We start from the raw sequence: 16,513 nt of genomic DNA on the forward strand, positions 1-16,513 counted from the left end.
GTTCACATGTCTTGTGCTGACACTTTCCCGCTGATGAAGGAATACACGTGCAGTTCCACAGCCAAGTCGATGATCCTCATGACTTTATCCACTTCATCAGCGTTTGGACCTGCTCTTGGATCAGTCGTGACCTTCCGCAACTTTTCCCGTTTGAGCTGCGTTTTCATGGCGAAATTCCATAATGCGTAATTCTCTGAGCCTTTTAATCTTGCAAAGATCATACTGGCCCCTATACTGTGATTTTTTCCCTTGTATTAAAGAACTTTTCTGAATAATCAGCTTCCTTGGTTACTTACTACCATTCTTACAGTGTCTCTACCTCTGGTACATATTCCCATCCACTCCCACTATCTGTTGGGTTCCCACAAGACCCTGTCTCTGGCCCTCACCTTTTCTCACTATACACCTTGTCATGGTCCACAAGGAGTCAATTGGATCTTCTTTGACCTGTTGAGATTGGTGCTACTGCCTCTAGATAGAGTCTAACAATGCAGATGGTTTTCGCCAGGGATCCAGCAAGGACATTTGGACTTTGCAGCTTCTGCACTGCAGGTCGTGGCCCTCTAGGTGAGTACCCAAGAGATCTGGCAGAATAGGATAACTGAGAGCTATCTAGCGATAGCACAATAATAGAGTGGAGCAGAACAATCAGTCTGCAACTGGTCCTCGGATGCAATGGTCTGCGGAATGTTACCACTAGACAGTGGAGATAGCACACACGGTGCAAGAGTCTGCAGACCTGTACACAGGTGATGCTAGAGACAGGGTGCAGCGGTCTGCTGAGCGTTACCACTAGAGAGTAGAAATAACTCACAGGTGCGGTAGTCTGCGGACCGATACACAGGAGGTATAGAATATAGGATGCGATGATCTGCTGAAAGTTTACCACTAGACAGTGGAGATGAGAAGCAGGATGCAATAGTCTGTGGAGACTGAAGGTATTGGAGAGACTGGAACCCATGTCCTACAGAGACAGGTAACTGACTAAAAGAACCGGCACATAGAAGAGGTGGGAGTTGATAGTTATAGTGCTGGCAATGAATGGGCGGCCAATCAGCGAGTGGTAAGAGGCACAGAACCGCCAAAAACATGGCCGCCAGGTGAAGCCGCACGGAGGGGAGACAAAAGGGCAGGTAGGCACTTCGGACCCCGGGCTGTAAACCCGAGAGTCCGGCGTGGGACACACCGCTTCTCTTGACAAACTAATTTACTAATTTGGTGTACATTGCCACATCTATATTGACGATACCCAAATCTACCTCTCACTCCCCTGACCCCTCCTCTTCTCTGCAAAATTGTCCCAACGCTACCTATAGCTCAACATGTCCAGAATTAATCATCATCCCTCCTCCCAGAGTTAACACCTCTCCTCAAATATCGCCCCGCACCAACAACACCACAATTTCCTCAGTCTTTCAAGCTTGATGATTCGGTGTCACACTTGACTCTGCCCTCTGCTTTATTCCTCACATCCAGTCTTTCTCCCAATTGTCACCTCTCGATTGGAAATATTGCCACATTACACCCTTTTCTTACCCGAGATGCTACCAAAACTCTTATCCTTTCTCTCATCTTCTCCTGCCTTGACAACTGCAACCTCCTGTTATCTGGTATTCCCCTCACCCATCTATCCCCTCTTCAGTCCATCTTAAATGCTGCAGTAAGGCTGGCTACATACAACAGAATTTTCAGACCAATGTGTTATCTACAACAATTTTACTAATGATTTCTTTCCATAGCTGAATGAGATTTATAGTTCTGCTGAATAATCAAATCAAACGATGGTCGGTGCTTTGGAACTATATTGATCATCGTCTAAGTGCACACTCTAATGCGATATCGGGCTGAACGGTTGTTTATCAGGTGATTGGCTAGTTAATTGGCTGCAAACACTGTAGTGGTCATCTGTACAATTCTGTAAAATATAACGGTGAACTATTATGTTAAATCATGTGTGCAGACCATACTAGGATTGGTCATTATGTCAGACAACGTTTCCAGACTTCAGCATTGTCTGACATGTTTCAGACACCGAAATTCAGGAGCTTTTCGACAGCATCTGGATTTTGAATTGGGAAAGCATCTCAGAGAGAAGTGCGCACTCACCTCTCACATCCGAAAACAAATCATTGCTTAGAAAGGGACGTCCACATTTGGACAATTCCAGGCGGATGGCCCCTTTAATATGCTCTCAACTAATCTCTAGCACAGCAACGATTAACTAGCAGCTCCCATGTCTCTAAGACCTTTCAGGTTGTAAGAAAATGCAGTGATGTTTTAAAGCCTGTTTTTCATATTGGGTCAAATTCTCATATCTTTTTTCTTTATGTTCAGTACGACATAGGTCTTGAATGAGTAAATCCTGAAATATATGTATATGATTACTCTTTGACTCTAAGGGGTAAAACTTAGATGTTAATTTCATACCTGATTTCGAAGATGAATCATGATTATTTTCATAATTTTTAAGACAGGTCATATCCTTCCTCGCAAAATGTCTTTTTAAAGTTAATTTGCGCACAAACTTGTGTACATCTATGTATAACTGAAATTTATTAAGATGTTTAGTAAGAGCGAATGAGAGGCCCTTATTCAATACAGAAATTTCGGGTTTAGACAATACATGTTCTGACAGGTTGAAGATTCCTTTTTTCGTTAATTCAACACTAGAGGTCACAGATACCTTCTTTTGTGAATTCTGGATTCCCCCTCGTCTACCCCGTCGTCTGTATATCTCCTTTTTAGGGGGGAGGCTAGTTTTGTATTTTCCTTGAAATGCGTTTTGTATTGTGACATCCTTTCCCGTTTTGAGGGACCTGGAGATAAAAAATCATCCGTCTCGCTTTCGGATACTGATAGAGTTGAATATCTATTCCTAAGTTGGGGTTCAAAGTGAACTTGTTTATTAGATTTGGGACTAGATGACACTGTCCCCCTTCCCATTGGGACCTTACTCCATTTATTAGAAGTTACAGAAGGCCTTTGGGATAGTTCCCCATACGAGGACTTAAGATCAATTTTAGATTTAGACCATTTTTTTATTTTTGCTTGTGCGTAATCCCTTTTGTCTCTCTGGAATTTGCGCTCTTTAGTTTAATATATGTATATATATATTATAATATGTGGGTGCAGTTTTGTGTATAGACTTGTATGTTAGTAGAAGTATTTAATATTGTTTCCTGTAAAATAGGGGCATTCGTATTTGAAGAACATTTAACAAGATTTAGATTAGATTAGCAGCTGCATTCAAGAGATTGTAGGGTTGATAGTCTGAATAGGGGAAGACCAGTAAGGTTTGGTATATACTACAAGTTTTTCAGCCAACTATTGGGTCAATCGAGCTATAAACGACAATTCGGGCCAATATCTCATTAGTGTGTATACTTGAACGATGAACGATACTCGTTCCAAAGTACCGATCTTCGGTTCATTTGATTGTTCAACAGAACTATAAATCTTCTTTCAATGTCATTCCAATCCTGCAGTGTGTATGTACTTACTCTTTTCAGTCGACGGTTATGACAGTTGAGCACAGATCTGAGGGTAAATCTATATATATATGTATAGTGTGTACTCATGAATAGGCATGCTGATCAGGACTTTAAACCAAAGGCACTTATTAGTTTCCTAAGAGAAGAGGAAGAGATACAGAAGAGGAGAGAGCTTAGGTCTGAGTAGTCCATCTGATAGAGGAGGAGGAGAGGAGGTGGATCCAGAAAAACCAACACTGAAAGAGTGATTTGGTAAATAGGAAGCACCAAGATAGGACAGAGTTCTGAAGCCTAGAGAATGTAATATTTACATGAGAAGTGAGTTGTCAGCAGTGCCAAATGCAGCAGAGAGATCCAGGTGAACTAGAAGCAAGTAATTGTCTATTTGTAGCACAAAGCATGGGGGAACTTAATCTATTTTAGTAAATACATAAGAGTCTGTTTAAAAATAACAAACATCTAAAAACATTGACCAAATGCCTTTAAAAAACAAATGAATGCAATGCAGAACTGCAACTAGACATTTTAAAAGAGAACACTGTCATTGTGTATTACTGTATAGTACTGTATTGTGCCAGAGTACTGTATTGTGTCAGGTTAATGTTTGTGTTTTGTTTTTATAATATTAACTATTTTGTGCTGGTCCCGCCGCTGTACTGGCGATGGATCAGCCTGCTGCTGCTGGCATTGCCCTTAGAGTGTCGACATTCTGACTGTCGACATTACTGCTGTCGACTGTCACAGCGTCACCATTTTAAACATGTCAACAGAATAATTCTGTCGACATTTGCACTGTCACCATTTTGGTGTCAACAGCATAACAGTTGACAGAGTCAATGTCGCCAGATTGTACCCAACCCGTTGCCCACAACTGTTCTAGACGTACCCAACACGCATACAAAGGGGACAACTGCAATGCTAGATGTTGTGTATTCCTTTATTCTGACCACAAGCTCTACAACCAAATCACCAATTCATCGTATCAAGTCACCTCATTGAGTTACAAAGATATGCAGGTATTGAGGATGTCATTAGCGCCAAGAATTGCAGTATTCTTTCTATTTGTAATGTCTGTTATGAATTATATGATATAGCTGTTTTCACTTGTGCTTTTTTTGGGCCAGATACAGTTCATATAACATGGGTGTTTTTGATTACAAAGATTTGAAAATATGCACACACACCCCAACAACACTTATTGATTTCACAGTACAGTCAGTTTTGGGGATCTGTCCCCTTGTACTGATTTTACTTCTAATGATCATAAGACTGTATGAAATTTCACAATCACAAACCTAACCACATAAGTCAGCAAACTAATCTCCTTTATTTTCCTGTACACTCCATTGCCTTTCTGTTTTTAAAGAAGACACATCACATTGACAAGAGCCTCACATCACTATACTGTTCTGTTGGAGTACCCTCCAACAAAGTCACACTGCCACTGTCAAATGCAACCCTTTCCTCACAATATGACAAGAGAGCATACAGGTCACTGCTTCCCACAAGATCAGCAAACTCATCTCAAGAGCCCACTTTCAGCAAACTCATCTATCCCGGCACACTTTCAATATTAGGACAGACATGCAGGAGACAACGATTGAATATAATAAGATGTTCTTACCCTAGTATACAAATCCCTCGAATTATTTTTTATAACATGGAGTAATGTCTACAGTAATGGCAAGTAAATTGGTTTAGTAATGAGTATATGCAATCTGATTTCATTTTCAGGTGGAGTGGAAGCTGTGAGAGACCTGATCTTGGTGAATTCACTTCCTTTAATTTCAAATTCTGATACATCTATGATTTGCATTGCACCTCAATGGAGTTCTCCAGAAACCATTACTATCGTAAGAGACTTTGATGCCATTGCAAATAAGCTTCAAGACCCTTTGGAAGTTACTCAGGATGAAATAAGGAGATCAGCAAAGAAAGTGTTGTGGAAAAAAGAGAAAACAAGCGATGCTATTGGAGCCTATTACTGTGAATGGAAATCTCGAGACACTGTGACAAGGATACGGACAATGAAAATGTCAGCACAAGGTAACTAGTGCCTTTAATTCACTGCGTTGCCAATGTCGTTCTGTAATACTTTCCTAACTGGTAACTTAAATTACTTCTTATTCAGAGCCTCAAGGGTTTGTGCTCTGTAAGTAATTTGAAAAAAACACACACACAATGGTGTTGTTTATGCAGAATGCAGTGCCGTTCAGAAGCTTTTCTTTTGTTTGAAGCATCACTGTGGACCTCAATTTTTGAAGCGTACCTGATATGTATCACAAAACACCATAGTTTCACTGTCAAGTTACTTGGCTTCTCTTTGCACTTGGGAGCAGCCTCTGCAAACTAAAAGTTTGTCTCTATGTGCAGGGAGGCGGAAAAATCTTTAGGAGCTGCACTGTACAACATCAAAGTGCTACCTCATATCTCTCTAGTGCATAAAATGTTCAGATTTGCTAAACTACGGCTTGTTCTAGTCTTATTTATGGCTTAAATAAATCATGAAAGTAAAGGGGCAGCTTGATTGTTTTTATTACATTTGTCACTTTTGTGTTTGTGAAGCTTTTTATTACATTGCTTGGAGTGTCCTAGAAATGCTTTTCATGACCAAAGGCCTATCATTTTAATGGGACCCATTCAGAATGGAAGCGCATCTACAGTCCCCATGTACAGTGCACTATAAGGTAATAATCCAAAAATTGGCAGCATGCCTCCTCACCCACATTTCATCAAATCCTCAACAAGCCCCATCTTTAGAAAGCCTGGGATGTTTTCCACTATAACAAGGTGAACATGAGCATGGGTCACTCTGCTATAATGAAAAACAGTGTAAAGCTAGTAACTCAATGTTGTATTTCATCCCTAACCCAGAGGCTACCAGGTCATGTTAAAAAGCAATGGGGCTCTCCCCAACCCTCCTGGGCTATAGAGGACAGAGTGGAACCCTTGGATTGTTGACTTTGCCTCCCTAGTGGTCCCAGTATAATGGAGAGAATTCAAAAGGATACATAAACTTTTTTTTTCCACTTTTTTTTATAATGGACCCCTATGTGTTATACTGTAATGGGACTACTAGGGTGGCAAATTTGCCCCATGAGGGTCCGTACAGCCCAGGGGGGACAGGAGGAAGATCAGTTGTCTTCAGATTGGGACTGATAACACCTTAGAGAGTGGGCAGCCAAATATGTGCTATTGTGCAAAAGGCATAAATAATCTCCACTGCATTGCTGACCTATGTCTTCTACATTCCTGGCAACCTACGCCATGTTTTTGCTACTTAATAGCAATGGAGTACTAAATGCTTCTCATAGCACAGTGCAGTTTATTATCTACCATGCATTTATTTCACATTTCACTTTTTTTTTGTAGCTTCTTTTATCCCAACCTCATTGACTATCACTGGAAGTATAGGAGAAAATGTTACACTCAGTTTTGTGAAAAAGGTTCTAACAGATGAAGATGCAGTATTCTTCAAGAACAGTGAGTGATGGGAAACATTTACATTTTTATTGCTGGGAGCCTTATAAAATATATCAGTATCTAAAGTCAATATTTCCATTGAATATGATTGTGAGATTTGATATTACTTTATTGAGATACTTTTATTAATCTTGGTCATGTAGTTATTGCTCTTGGTAGATATTTTCTATTATGTGTTTATCAGACACACATTAATGTATCTCAATGTTAAGCAGATGTTTTGCATGAAACCGATTCTCAAGAACAAGCTGCATTAGGGAGGAATTTATATAATACATTATCGATGTCATGGGATTCACAGGACAAGAGATGTTATTTTCAGTGGAACTAAACAGATAAAACTTGCATCTATTCAGAAATAAGAAATTGGAATAAATATGAATACTATACAGATGTCAGTCATACAATTCAAGTGATTGCTGTTGTGTAAAGAGGACTGTAAGCAAGTAAAATAATACCCATTCCATTGTCTGTTTTTTAAAACTAGTATTCTTAATCAGTAAATATATTTCAAACGTTTCTTAAATATGTCCACGTATTTATACCAATAGAATTACTATGTGCTGGATGTTATGTGATCATAGTTTAGATAAATAGCTAAAAAACAGGCTTTGTGAATATAGTGTATCTCAGCTTACAGAACAAGAATAAGAAAAGAAAATAATAGGGTCAGAAGGAAAAAAAGACAATTCTTCTTTATGTGTATATGAACAGTTATTTATAAAGCATCTACATATTACAAATCACTTTACATGGAATATTCAGTCATTCACAACAGTCACTGCACCATTGGAGCTTACAATCTATATTCCCTGTCATGTGATGCAGACACTAGGATTAATTTTGTTGGAAGCCAATTAATCTACTAGTATGTGTTTTTCAGTGCGGGCGGAAACCACACAAACAGGGGGAGAAAATAAAAATTCAGTACAGATAGGACCCCAAATGGATTTGAACCCATGACCTCAGTGCTGTGTGCCAGAAATGTGCATCACCCTTAATGCAAACTCATAATCTGTTTGGAAGAACAAAGAATGCAAATTAGCATATAATTTATCTACCAACAAACACTCAGTGGCCACTATATTAGGACACCTGTACAGCTGCTCGTTAATGCAACTATCTACTCAGCCAATCATGTGACAGGAACTCAATACATAAAAGGATGCAGGATATCTATTTGAATTCCATATCACTAAAGATGCAGATGATATAATAAATTGATATGTAATTCAATCTCTGAAATAAGTATTTCTAATGACTCAAATAATATATTGATTGGAGCTATATCACAGTCTCTGAAATAAACATTTATACTGATGCAGATGATATCTTGAATGGATCTATATAGCACAGTCTCTGAAATAAGCATTTATAATGATGCAGATGATATTTTGAATGGATAAAAATCACAGTCTCTGAAATAAATATTTATTCTGATGCAGATGATATCTTGAATGCATTTATATAGGGGTGTTAAATCTATATCTCCCTTTCAATTCAGGTTTATGTAATATAAGGATTTAATATGCTCTCAAGTTTACTCACAAGAACCAGGGTATGATATACCAATACCACTTTTCCATGGTTTCATTTCCCAGAGGGTTGTTTTTTTTTTAAAAAAAATTGTTTCTTCTCACAGATGCTTTGGCTTCATAGATAATTCTTCTTACATATATTTCTATCATTGTAAGCTTTTTCTAATAAAGGTTGATCTCCAAAAATACAGCCTTTTACATATATATCTCTTAACAGATCAATCTCATTAATATATATCTATCTTCTCACAGTTCTGTTAGTTAGTTTTCTCAGGGCCATCTTAACAACATTATGGGCCCCCGGGCAAATCAGTGCACCGGGGCCCCTAGATATAGATATAGATATAGATGTATACAGATACAGATATAGATATATAGAGATAGAGATAGATAGATGTACTTGCTCAGTGACCCTTGTAGGTTTTTTTTGCAGATTTTTTTCTTTTGCAGGATTATTTATTCTCATTATGAGCCGTGCCAATGGGGCCCCCATGCCCGTGGGGCCCGCGGGCAGCTGCCCATCGTGCCCAATGGAAAAGATGGCCCCGAGTTTTCTCCTCCTCACACATAGGTCTGTCCCTCTCTCCCTCACCATGGTGTCCAGTAAAATCGCTATTACTCTTCTCTCCACTGTAACTGACACACTCCCGTGTCAGTTCTGGTACAATTGCACAATATCTTTCCAGAAGCCAGGCACTTTGGGATATATAGCCCAAGTCAGCGCTGGCTTGGGATGGACTTTCATAGACATACGACAGCGTGCAGTTTGCAGCTTCTGAATGATTTTTTGATTAAACAGAAGCTGACATTCAACACCAACACGTGATAGTACAATTCGGCCTTCTTCTATAGCACATTAAACTATCTTGTCAGGTTTAATTCAACACTAAGTACCATTTATTTAAAATACCACATATTGTCTGTTTGTCAGTAACATCTTTTCTCTTTTTGGGTCTTCATGTATCTAGATTCCTTTTTTCACTCTGTACCAAAGCATGAAGTGTCACGTCTGTTAGAGCACACCATAACCAATGTCCAGCCCAAGGATGCAAGTGTGTACTTAGTACGCTACATCGGAGGCAACCACTTCAATACTGCTATTACCAGGTTAATCGTCAGAAGTAAGTTGTATGTGATATTTGATTGCTTTTTATTTTCTGCCCTGCAGGTGTATGTACTATTCTTAACTAATCAAATATATATTGGTGTATATCAAATCATGAGAGTAATGGGGGTTGTATTTTAACATTGACCAGCTTAGGGTCTTGTCTCACTTTCTGTTTTAAGCAATGTTAAGCCTTTTTGATTATTTGTAAGTCAAAAGGATATGAAGTATAGTTTGGACTTCAACTATGTTATTTGTGTTGTTTTATTTACCCATAAAATTCAAATGACTTTTGCACTTGTATTATCTTAATTTGATTTATGTATCTATTAGCTGAAGTAGCCAGCGCTCCTTGGGTTTAAATCCTCAAGTTATTAAGTTATCAATGAGTTGGAAGTAACTTTCAACCTTTTAAAAAGAATTAGCAGCTTAGCAGCTCTTCCGACACACACATGAGGTGACTGCCCATAGTCGTTTTTGTATTTATATTAAATGTCATCCAAATCCATCCAGTGGAAGACCCAGAACAGACTCCTTGGGTCAAAGTTCTGCCCAGTGTACACCAATGGGAGGTCCAACCGGGACCCTAAACCCCCTAAAACCTGTCCAGGATCCAACTGGACCACCTCGCATTGGTTTCATTCCAATTGGTGCAGGGGTGTCCGAATGCATGCTCAGAACAGGCTCCACAGGTCAAAGTTCTGCCCAGTGTACACCAACAGGAGGTCTGAGTGAGACCATAACCCCCATAAAACCTGATCAGGATGCAATTAGACCACCTCACTTTGGTTTCATCCCAATTGGTGCAGGGGTGTCCAAAAGCAGGCTCAGAACAGGTCAAAGTTCAATATTTTTCGCATTGTCGCTGTAGCTTATTTTTTCAATACTAAATAACTATATAAGATTTGGTAGCTATACCTTGAGAGCTGTGGAATATATTCGCCAACAAACAAACAAAGACACATACTTCTTCTTTTATATATATATAGAAAGATTTTACTACATTTGCCATGGAAGCAAGGGATTGTTTATACCTTATTCTGTGGCTGTTTCTCAGTTTTCTGTTTTTTTAATATGAAAATGTGGGGTCATAAATATAGTAAAAAGGATTAATATAGTTAGTTTTAGATTTGTAAGAGGAAAGGTTGCCATGAACTGACATTATACTGTTAGAGCTACTTGATATTTATAAATGTTTTACATTTTCCATGATAAATTTTACTTTTCAGGATGTGGACCTCAGAAGTGGGGACCACAATGCAATATAACCTGTCCAGAATGCCATAACAGTGGTGTTTGTCATGAGGATACAGGGGAATGCATCTGCCCTCCAGGCTTTATGGGGACAACGTGTGAAATGGGTGAGCCATGGATTATCAGCCACAGCTGAATTGTTATATACACCGTGGTGTTATCAATGGGGATATTAAAAGGTGGGAAGGTTGGAGGAAAGGAAGTAGAGAACCAGGTGGCAAAGTTGTGGCGGGAGTAGGAGTTGCGTTGCAGTCATCTAGCCAAGGGGTAGTTAGATGACTGCAGTGCAGAGTTGGAAAGGGGAGAAGAGACATATGGGGATAAATGTATCAAGCTGACAGTTTTCCGGCAGGTTGAAAAACCAATCCGATTCTAGCTATCATTTAGGTAGTACATTCTACAAAATGGTAGCTAGTATCTGATTGGTTGCTATAGGCAACATCTCCACTTTTCAAACCAGCCGGCAAACTCTCTGCTGGATACATTTAGCCCATGATATCAGTCAGAAATGAAGAGGAGAGGGAGGGTACAGGGGAACAATGTTGAAGGTGTTGTTAGGAGATAAAAGGATGCCTACACTACTATCTAGGTGGCCATCAGGGGAGTGTGTGTGTAATGGATAGACCGCCAAAGGAGAAGGCCTGCAGGGGAGACAGTGTCAGAAAGTTGGATCCAGGTTTCAAGGAAGCTGAAGGATAGAGAGAGGAAAGGGTCATGGATGGAAGTATTTTGTTACAGATGGATCTAGCATTCCAGAGTGCGTAGGTAAAGGAGAGGACCTTAATAGATGGATAATGTTTTTCACACGACAATCCTGATTTCCGGTGGTCAAAAGAGTTGTTGCTAACCAGAAAAGGTATAGCTCTTCACTAAATATGGGTGTGGTGTGGGAGGATGTGTGGGGTAAAAAACTTTCATTAATCTGTTTGAATATTAGACAAAATAAAAAAAAGATTGCTTATGTCTTAACGCAATACAACTCTCACTGACACATTTAAGACTACCCCTCAATGAGTAATAAGGTGGTGTAGCAAATATGCAGCAATCCTAATATTTGAGTTATGCTTAAATGCTAGTGTTTATCTCAATAAAGTCCAGAAAGACTCGGTTCCTTCAAGTTTATAGAGACATAAACTTTGGTGTAGTCCCTCTTCTTAAATATGGTTTGACAGATTGTTTATAGAACATGTATTTAGAAAGGTTCTTCTGAGAAGTCTTGTTGTCACACTACACATTTATGTTCATGGTGTTACTTCCAGCCTTGTACATTTCTTTTTTTTCTAGCATGTGGTGATCACAGATTTGGTACAACCTGTAAAGAGACCTGCGGAGACAAAGAAACCTGCAAGTCCCACATGTTCTGTCTAATGGATCCATATGGCTGCTCTTGTGCCTCTGGCTGGAAAGGACTCATGTGTGATGAAGGTACAATACAGAGTCTGGCATACAAAGCACACCAGTCATAATTTCCATTTTATATATGTATTTCTTCTATACCCAACCCAGTACTGTAGTTGAGACAGAGCACCCAATTGCTGTGGCCTGCAACTATTTTATTAAATACTATTATACAGTACAACACTAATATCTTTTAATCAACAGATGTAAATGTAAAACAAATTATAATTTCATATTCTAAACTCTGTGTTAGACATTGACAAAGTCAGAGAAACATTGGAATAAAGAGATACATCTTACTTGTACTGCTAATTGAGCAGGTTTAATTTCAAACTTTTAAAACTGCTTAGGTTTCTAAGGATGGTATACTATAGACAATCGTCATTCAAGCAATGCCTTGTTTAATCACGGTATAATATAGACAATCGTCACCCACGCAATGCCTTGTTATACAACTAAAATGTGGACACAGTGGCACTTATCTTCCAGCACCATAAGTACTTTGGGCCTGATTCATTAAGGATCTTAACTTGAGAAACTTCTTATTTCAGTCTCCTGGACAAAACCATGTTACAATACAAGGGGTGCAAATTAGCATTCTGTTTTGCACATAAGTAAAATACTGACACAAATACTTGATAGGTTATTTGTACACTGAAATTTAGAGTTCATATTTGTGTGCTACATGAAAAAAACAGTCAGTATTTAACTTATGTGCAAAACAGAATGCTAATTTGCACCCCTTGCATTGTAACATGGTTTTGTCCAGGAGACTGAAATAAGAAGTTTCTCAAGTTAAGATCCTTAATGAATCAGGCCCTTTGTTACTAGAGCAGAATCCCATAGTGTAAATATTCATACTGTAAACTAGGTGTTATATCTCCCTTTAAGCAGTGTTACTGATGCTGTATATATCTCTACTAGCCTGTCCAGATGGTTTTTATGGACCTGACTGCAAGCTGAAGTGTTCCTGCCAAAGGGGAATATGTGATAGGTTCAAAGGTTGCATCTGTCCTCAAGGATGGCGTGGGCTGCAATGTGAAAACAAAGGTAAAGCAAGGTAACACTGTATTGTTATATATTGATGACAAGGCACAGAGGAATATCATATTGCATTATTAATCTTACAGAAATCCACCTTTTTCATTACATTATTGTTCTGCTAATGGGTAACACCACTTAAAGCTGAAACCTGAAATAGAACATCTTCCTGCAATTGCATATTGAATACTCATACACACATTGGGTCTGATTAATCAAAGCACGCGTACTAAGAGCAACCTGCGTTTAGTATTAAACGCATGTATTTAGGCTTTGCGCACTCCTGAATTCATTAAGGCACAGACCCCAAGATACGTGTGCTGTTGAAATCAGGTGAAGGTCTGCTGTGCCCTACTACACAAGACACTGCAGGATACGTCCATTACCTATGTGGAGTATAAATTTGCAAAAGAATGAACAGAAAAAACAAAATTGATTTAATGTCATCTGATAATAATAATATAGTCATTAATGATAAAACAGTTTAAAAAAAGTGTTTGTTTTTTTAACATTTTTACAGTTGCTCGTGACTGCAAACACATGTTATAGCATGCATATGAGACTGTTATCACTAATGATCAGGACTTAGACTAGCCCTGTAGCTGGAGCAAGAGTATCAGCAGAAAAATAAGTAGCGTTGAGATGGCCAGATCTGGATTCAGACATGGCTGTGTGCTTGAGTTTGGCACGTCCTTACTGTACAGTAACACTGACAAAATGTCCCTTCCCTGCCCCATTCACTCACTGAAATAGTAGGCTGTAGTAAATGTTCTTTGTGTTCGAACACAGTGTGAACAAGGCTGCGTTCATGGACGTATCTCCCGGGTTCAGGGCATGCACAGAGTGATACACTCAAAATCGGCAGATACGTGCTTTGATGAATCAGGCCCATTGTTGCTGTGATTTGATAAATAGATTGAGAGAGAGTGTTCACGGATCTAAAATGGTAGAAAAATGAAGTATGGACCTTTCAATAGTGACTGAAACATCAACAACGTCTTCATCATTCTGTTTTGCAAAGATAGATGGACAGATTGTAGTATGGTACAATATAGTATAGTATTAGGACAATATATGATCTATGATCAATTACTTACACTGTATATTTCTCCCAATTGTTCACTGGCTAGCATATTGTACATTCTTACATAACAGTTTACTTTGTGTTGTGTGTACTTGTTCAATACTACAGAACTCTGGTAGTGTCATTTATATAAACAAAAATAATAACAATAATAATACTATGGGTTAAAATACTCCTCTAATAAGGTGCATTGAAGATGAATAGTTTTGTTGGCGTTATATATACTTACACAAATAATAGAGTGGCACTTATCACAAAGTACTTACATGATCCGTGAACACTCTCTCTCAAGATCACATAATGTCCCTGTAGGTAGAATAAAAAGATCAATTGATGGATGCTAATGGCACAATACTACATGGTGCAATGTCTGTGATTTACAAGTAATGTCAGAATGGAAAAAAACGAGGAAAAAATCTTATCAAAGCTAAAATCTTACAAAAATACAAACAAAACATAAAAACTAATTACCAAATTACAAATACATAATAGTCCAATAATAAACTATTAGCGCATTAGGACATTCTCAGTACAGTAAATATATATTTGAGTTATTTTCAATGTGATCTGTACCTTTATTCATTTGCACTCCTTAAATTTCACACATTTTGGTGTCATTTTACACATTTGGATGATTGTACGAAGTGTGAAATTAAGCAGAGCTGCCACATTTCCAGTAGGATGTTCAGTAGTCTGTATCCCAGTCTTCATTGCGCATGTTTATGGTTTTTTTTTAAAAAAAAAAAATACAAGGAAAATAAACCACACCTACATCCTTATTGTTTGTGTATCTGGAATAGGATATAGGACAATGATTAATTTGCTAGAAAATGAATAGCAAATTATTTAATGGAAAATTATTGTTAGAGTCCACACAAGTGTGACATTGTAAATATTCAGCACAAGAAGAGAAAAATGTGCTTGACATAGCTGCTCCTATGTTCTTTGTGTTTCTGAGGTAGCTCTGTAATAACAAATGACCCTCATATTGCAGGTCTGCCATACATCCCACCACAAATACAAGAGATGGAAACAACATTAGAGTTGAACTCTGGAATTGATTTTAAGCCAACATGTAGGGTCAGCGGCTACCCAGCACCTGCTGCGCAAGAATTCCTTCTATTCAAAGTAGATGGCACCACGTTTCAGGTTGTTTTCTATGAATGTGTATCATTGTGAAACACTGTTACGCTAGCTTGGATGAAATATGCATGAATACAGCTTAATTGAGCCACTATTATTAAAGTAAAATAACATTAGCAGTGTTTCATTGCTTAAAGAACTATTCCACTTTAATAAGTGATTGTCCTCCGTCCTTGAATAGTGGGAGATTCTGACCTGGGATCCCCTTCCTATAAGCCGGGAGTCAAATAAGTAGGAAAAAAGAGGGATTTGGTCCACACTTTCAAATTCATTAACTATATGGAAAGGTCTATCACTGTTGTTACTGACTTAATAGAATAGAAGACTAAAAGGCAGAAGCACACGTTAAGCATTAGAGATATACTCATCACAATAGGAAACATATGTGTACCATGCAGTGAAATGGAGAGCAAAACTGGAATTCACTCCTGTTCGAAACAGCTTGTGAAATTCCATCACAGATTTGCCCATCTGTAGTAGATAGCATGAAACAAGTCCTCAAGTTCTTTGATATATTGCTAAAGATGAGGACAGAGGCTCAACTTGTGTTGTTTGCAACATGTGGTCTCAGCCTTATTACACCTCAGTTTTTATTTATTGGTTATGGTAAGAACAATATATACCTATTCCATACTTACCAACTTGATGCTGCTGTCCTCCGGGAGCCTGCCGGGGGAGGTGAGCGCCATGGGGGGCACGGCACCAAAAATCGCGTCAATTTGGACCCCCCCTCCCCTGTGACGTAATGACGCAAATGCGTCATTTTACACCGGGGACGGGGCCAAATGCCGCGATTCACTGAGAATCGTGGCATTTTGGACCAAATTCTGCCCACTTCACTAGGACGTGGGCAGAATTCGGGAGTTTGCCACACTCTCCTGGGAGTCCGGGAGACTATCCCACGCTGTGGGAGTCTCTCGGACATTACGGGAGAGTTGGCAAGTATGACCTATTCCTACTGTGCAGTCCAGCAGCC

General features: G+C 38.8%; 1 protein-coding gene across 1 annotated transcript; it reads left to right on the plus strand.

Annotated features, from left to right (window-relative positions):
* Positions 1 to 488: 488 nt before the first annotated feature.
* Positions 489 to 15,573, plus strand: LOC142124267 (angiopoietin-1 receptor-like). The gene is made up of 8 exons (XM_075194254.1): positions 489 to 567; positions 5,226 to 5,537; positions 6,864 to 6,974; positions 9,481 to 9,633; positions 10,847 to 10,978; positions 12,156 to 12,296; positions 13,194 to 13,319; positions 15,389 to 15,573. The coding sequence occupies exons 1-8, from the start codon at positions 489 to 491 to the stop codon at positions 15,571 to 15,573; spliced, it is 1,239 nt and encodes a 412-aa protein (XP_075050355.1).
* The last annotated feature ends 940 nt before the right edge of the window (positions 15,574 to 16,513 follow it).

This window comes from Mixophyes fleayi, unplaced genomic scaffold (genome assembly GCF_038048845.1).
Source record: "Mixophyes fleayi isolate aMixFle1 unplaced genomic scaffold, aMixFle1.hap1 Scaffold_2450, whole genome shotgun sequence".
In the NCBI taxonomy this organism is placed as follows: domain Eukaryota; kingdom Metazoa; phylum Chordata; class Amphibia; order Anura; family Limnodynastidae; genus Mixophyes; species Mixophyes fleayi.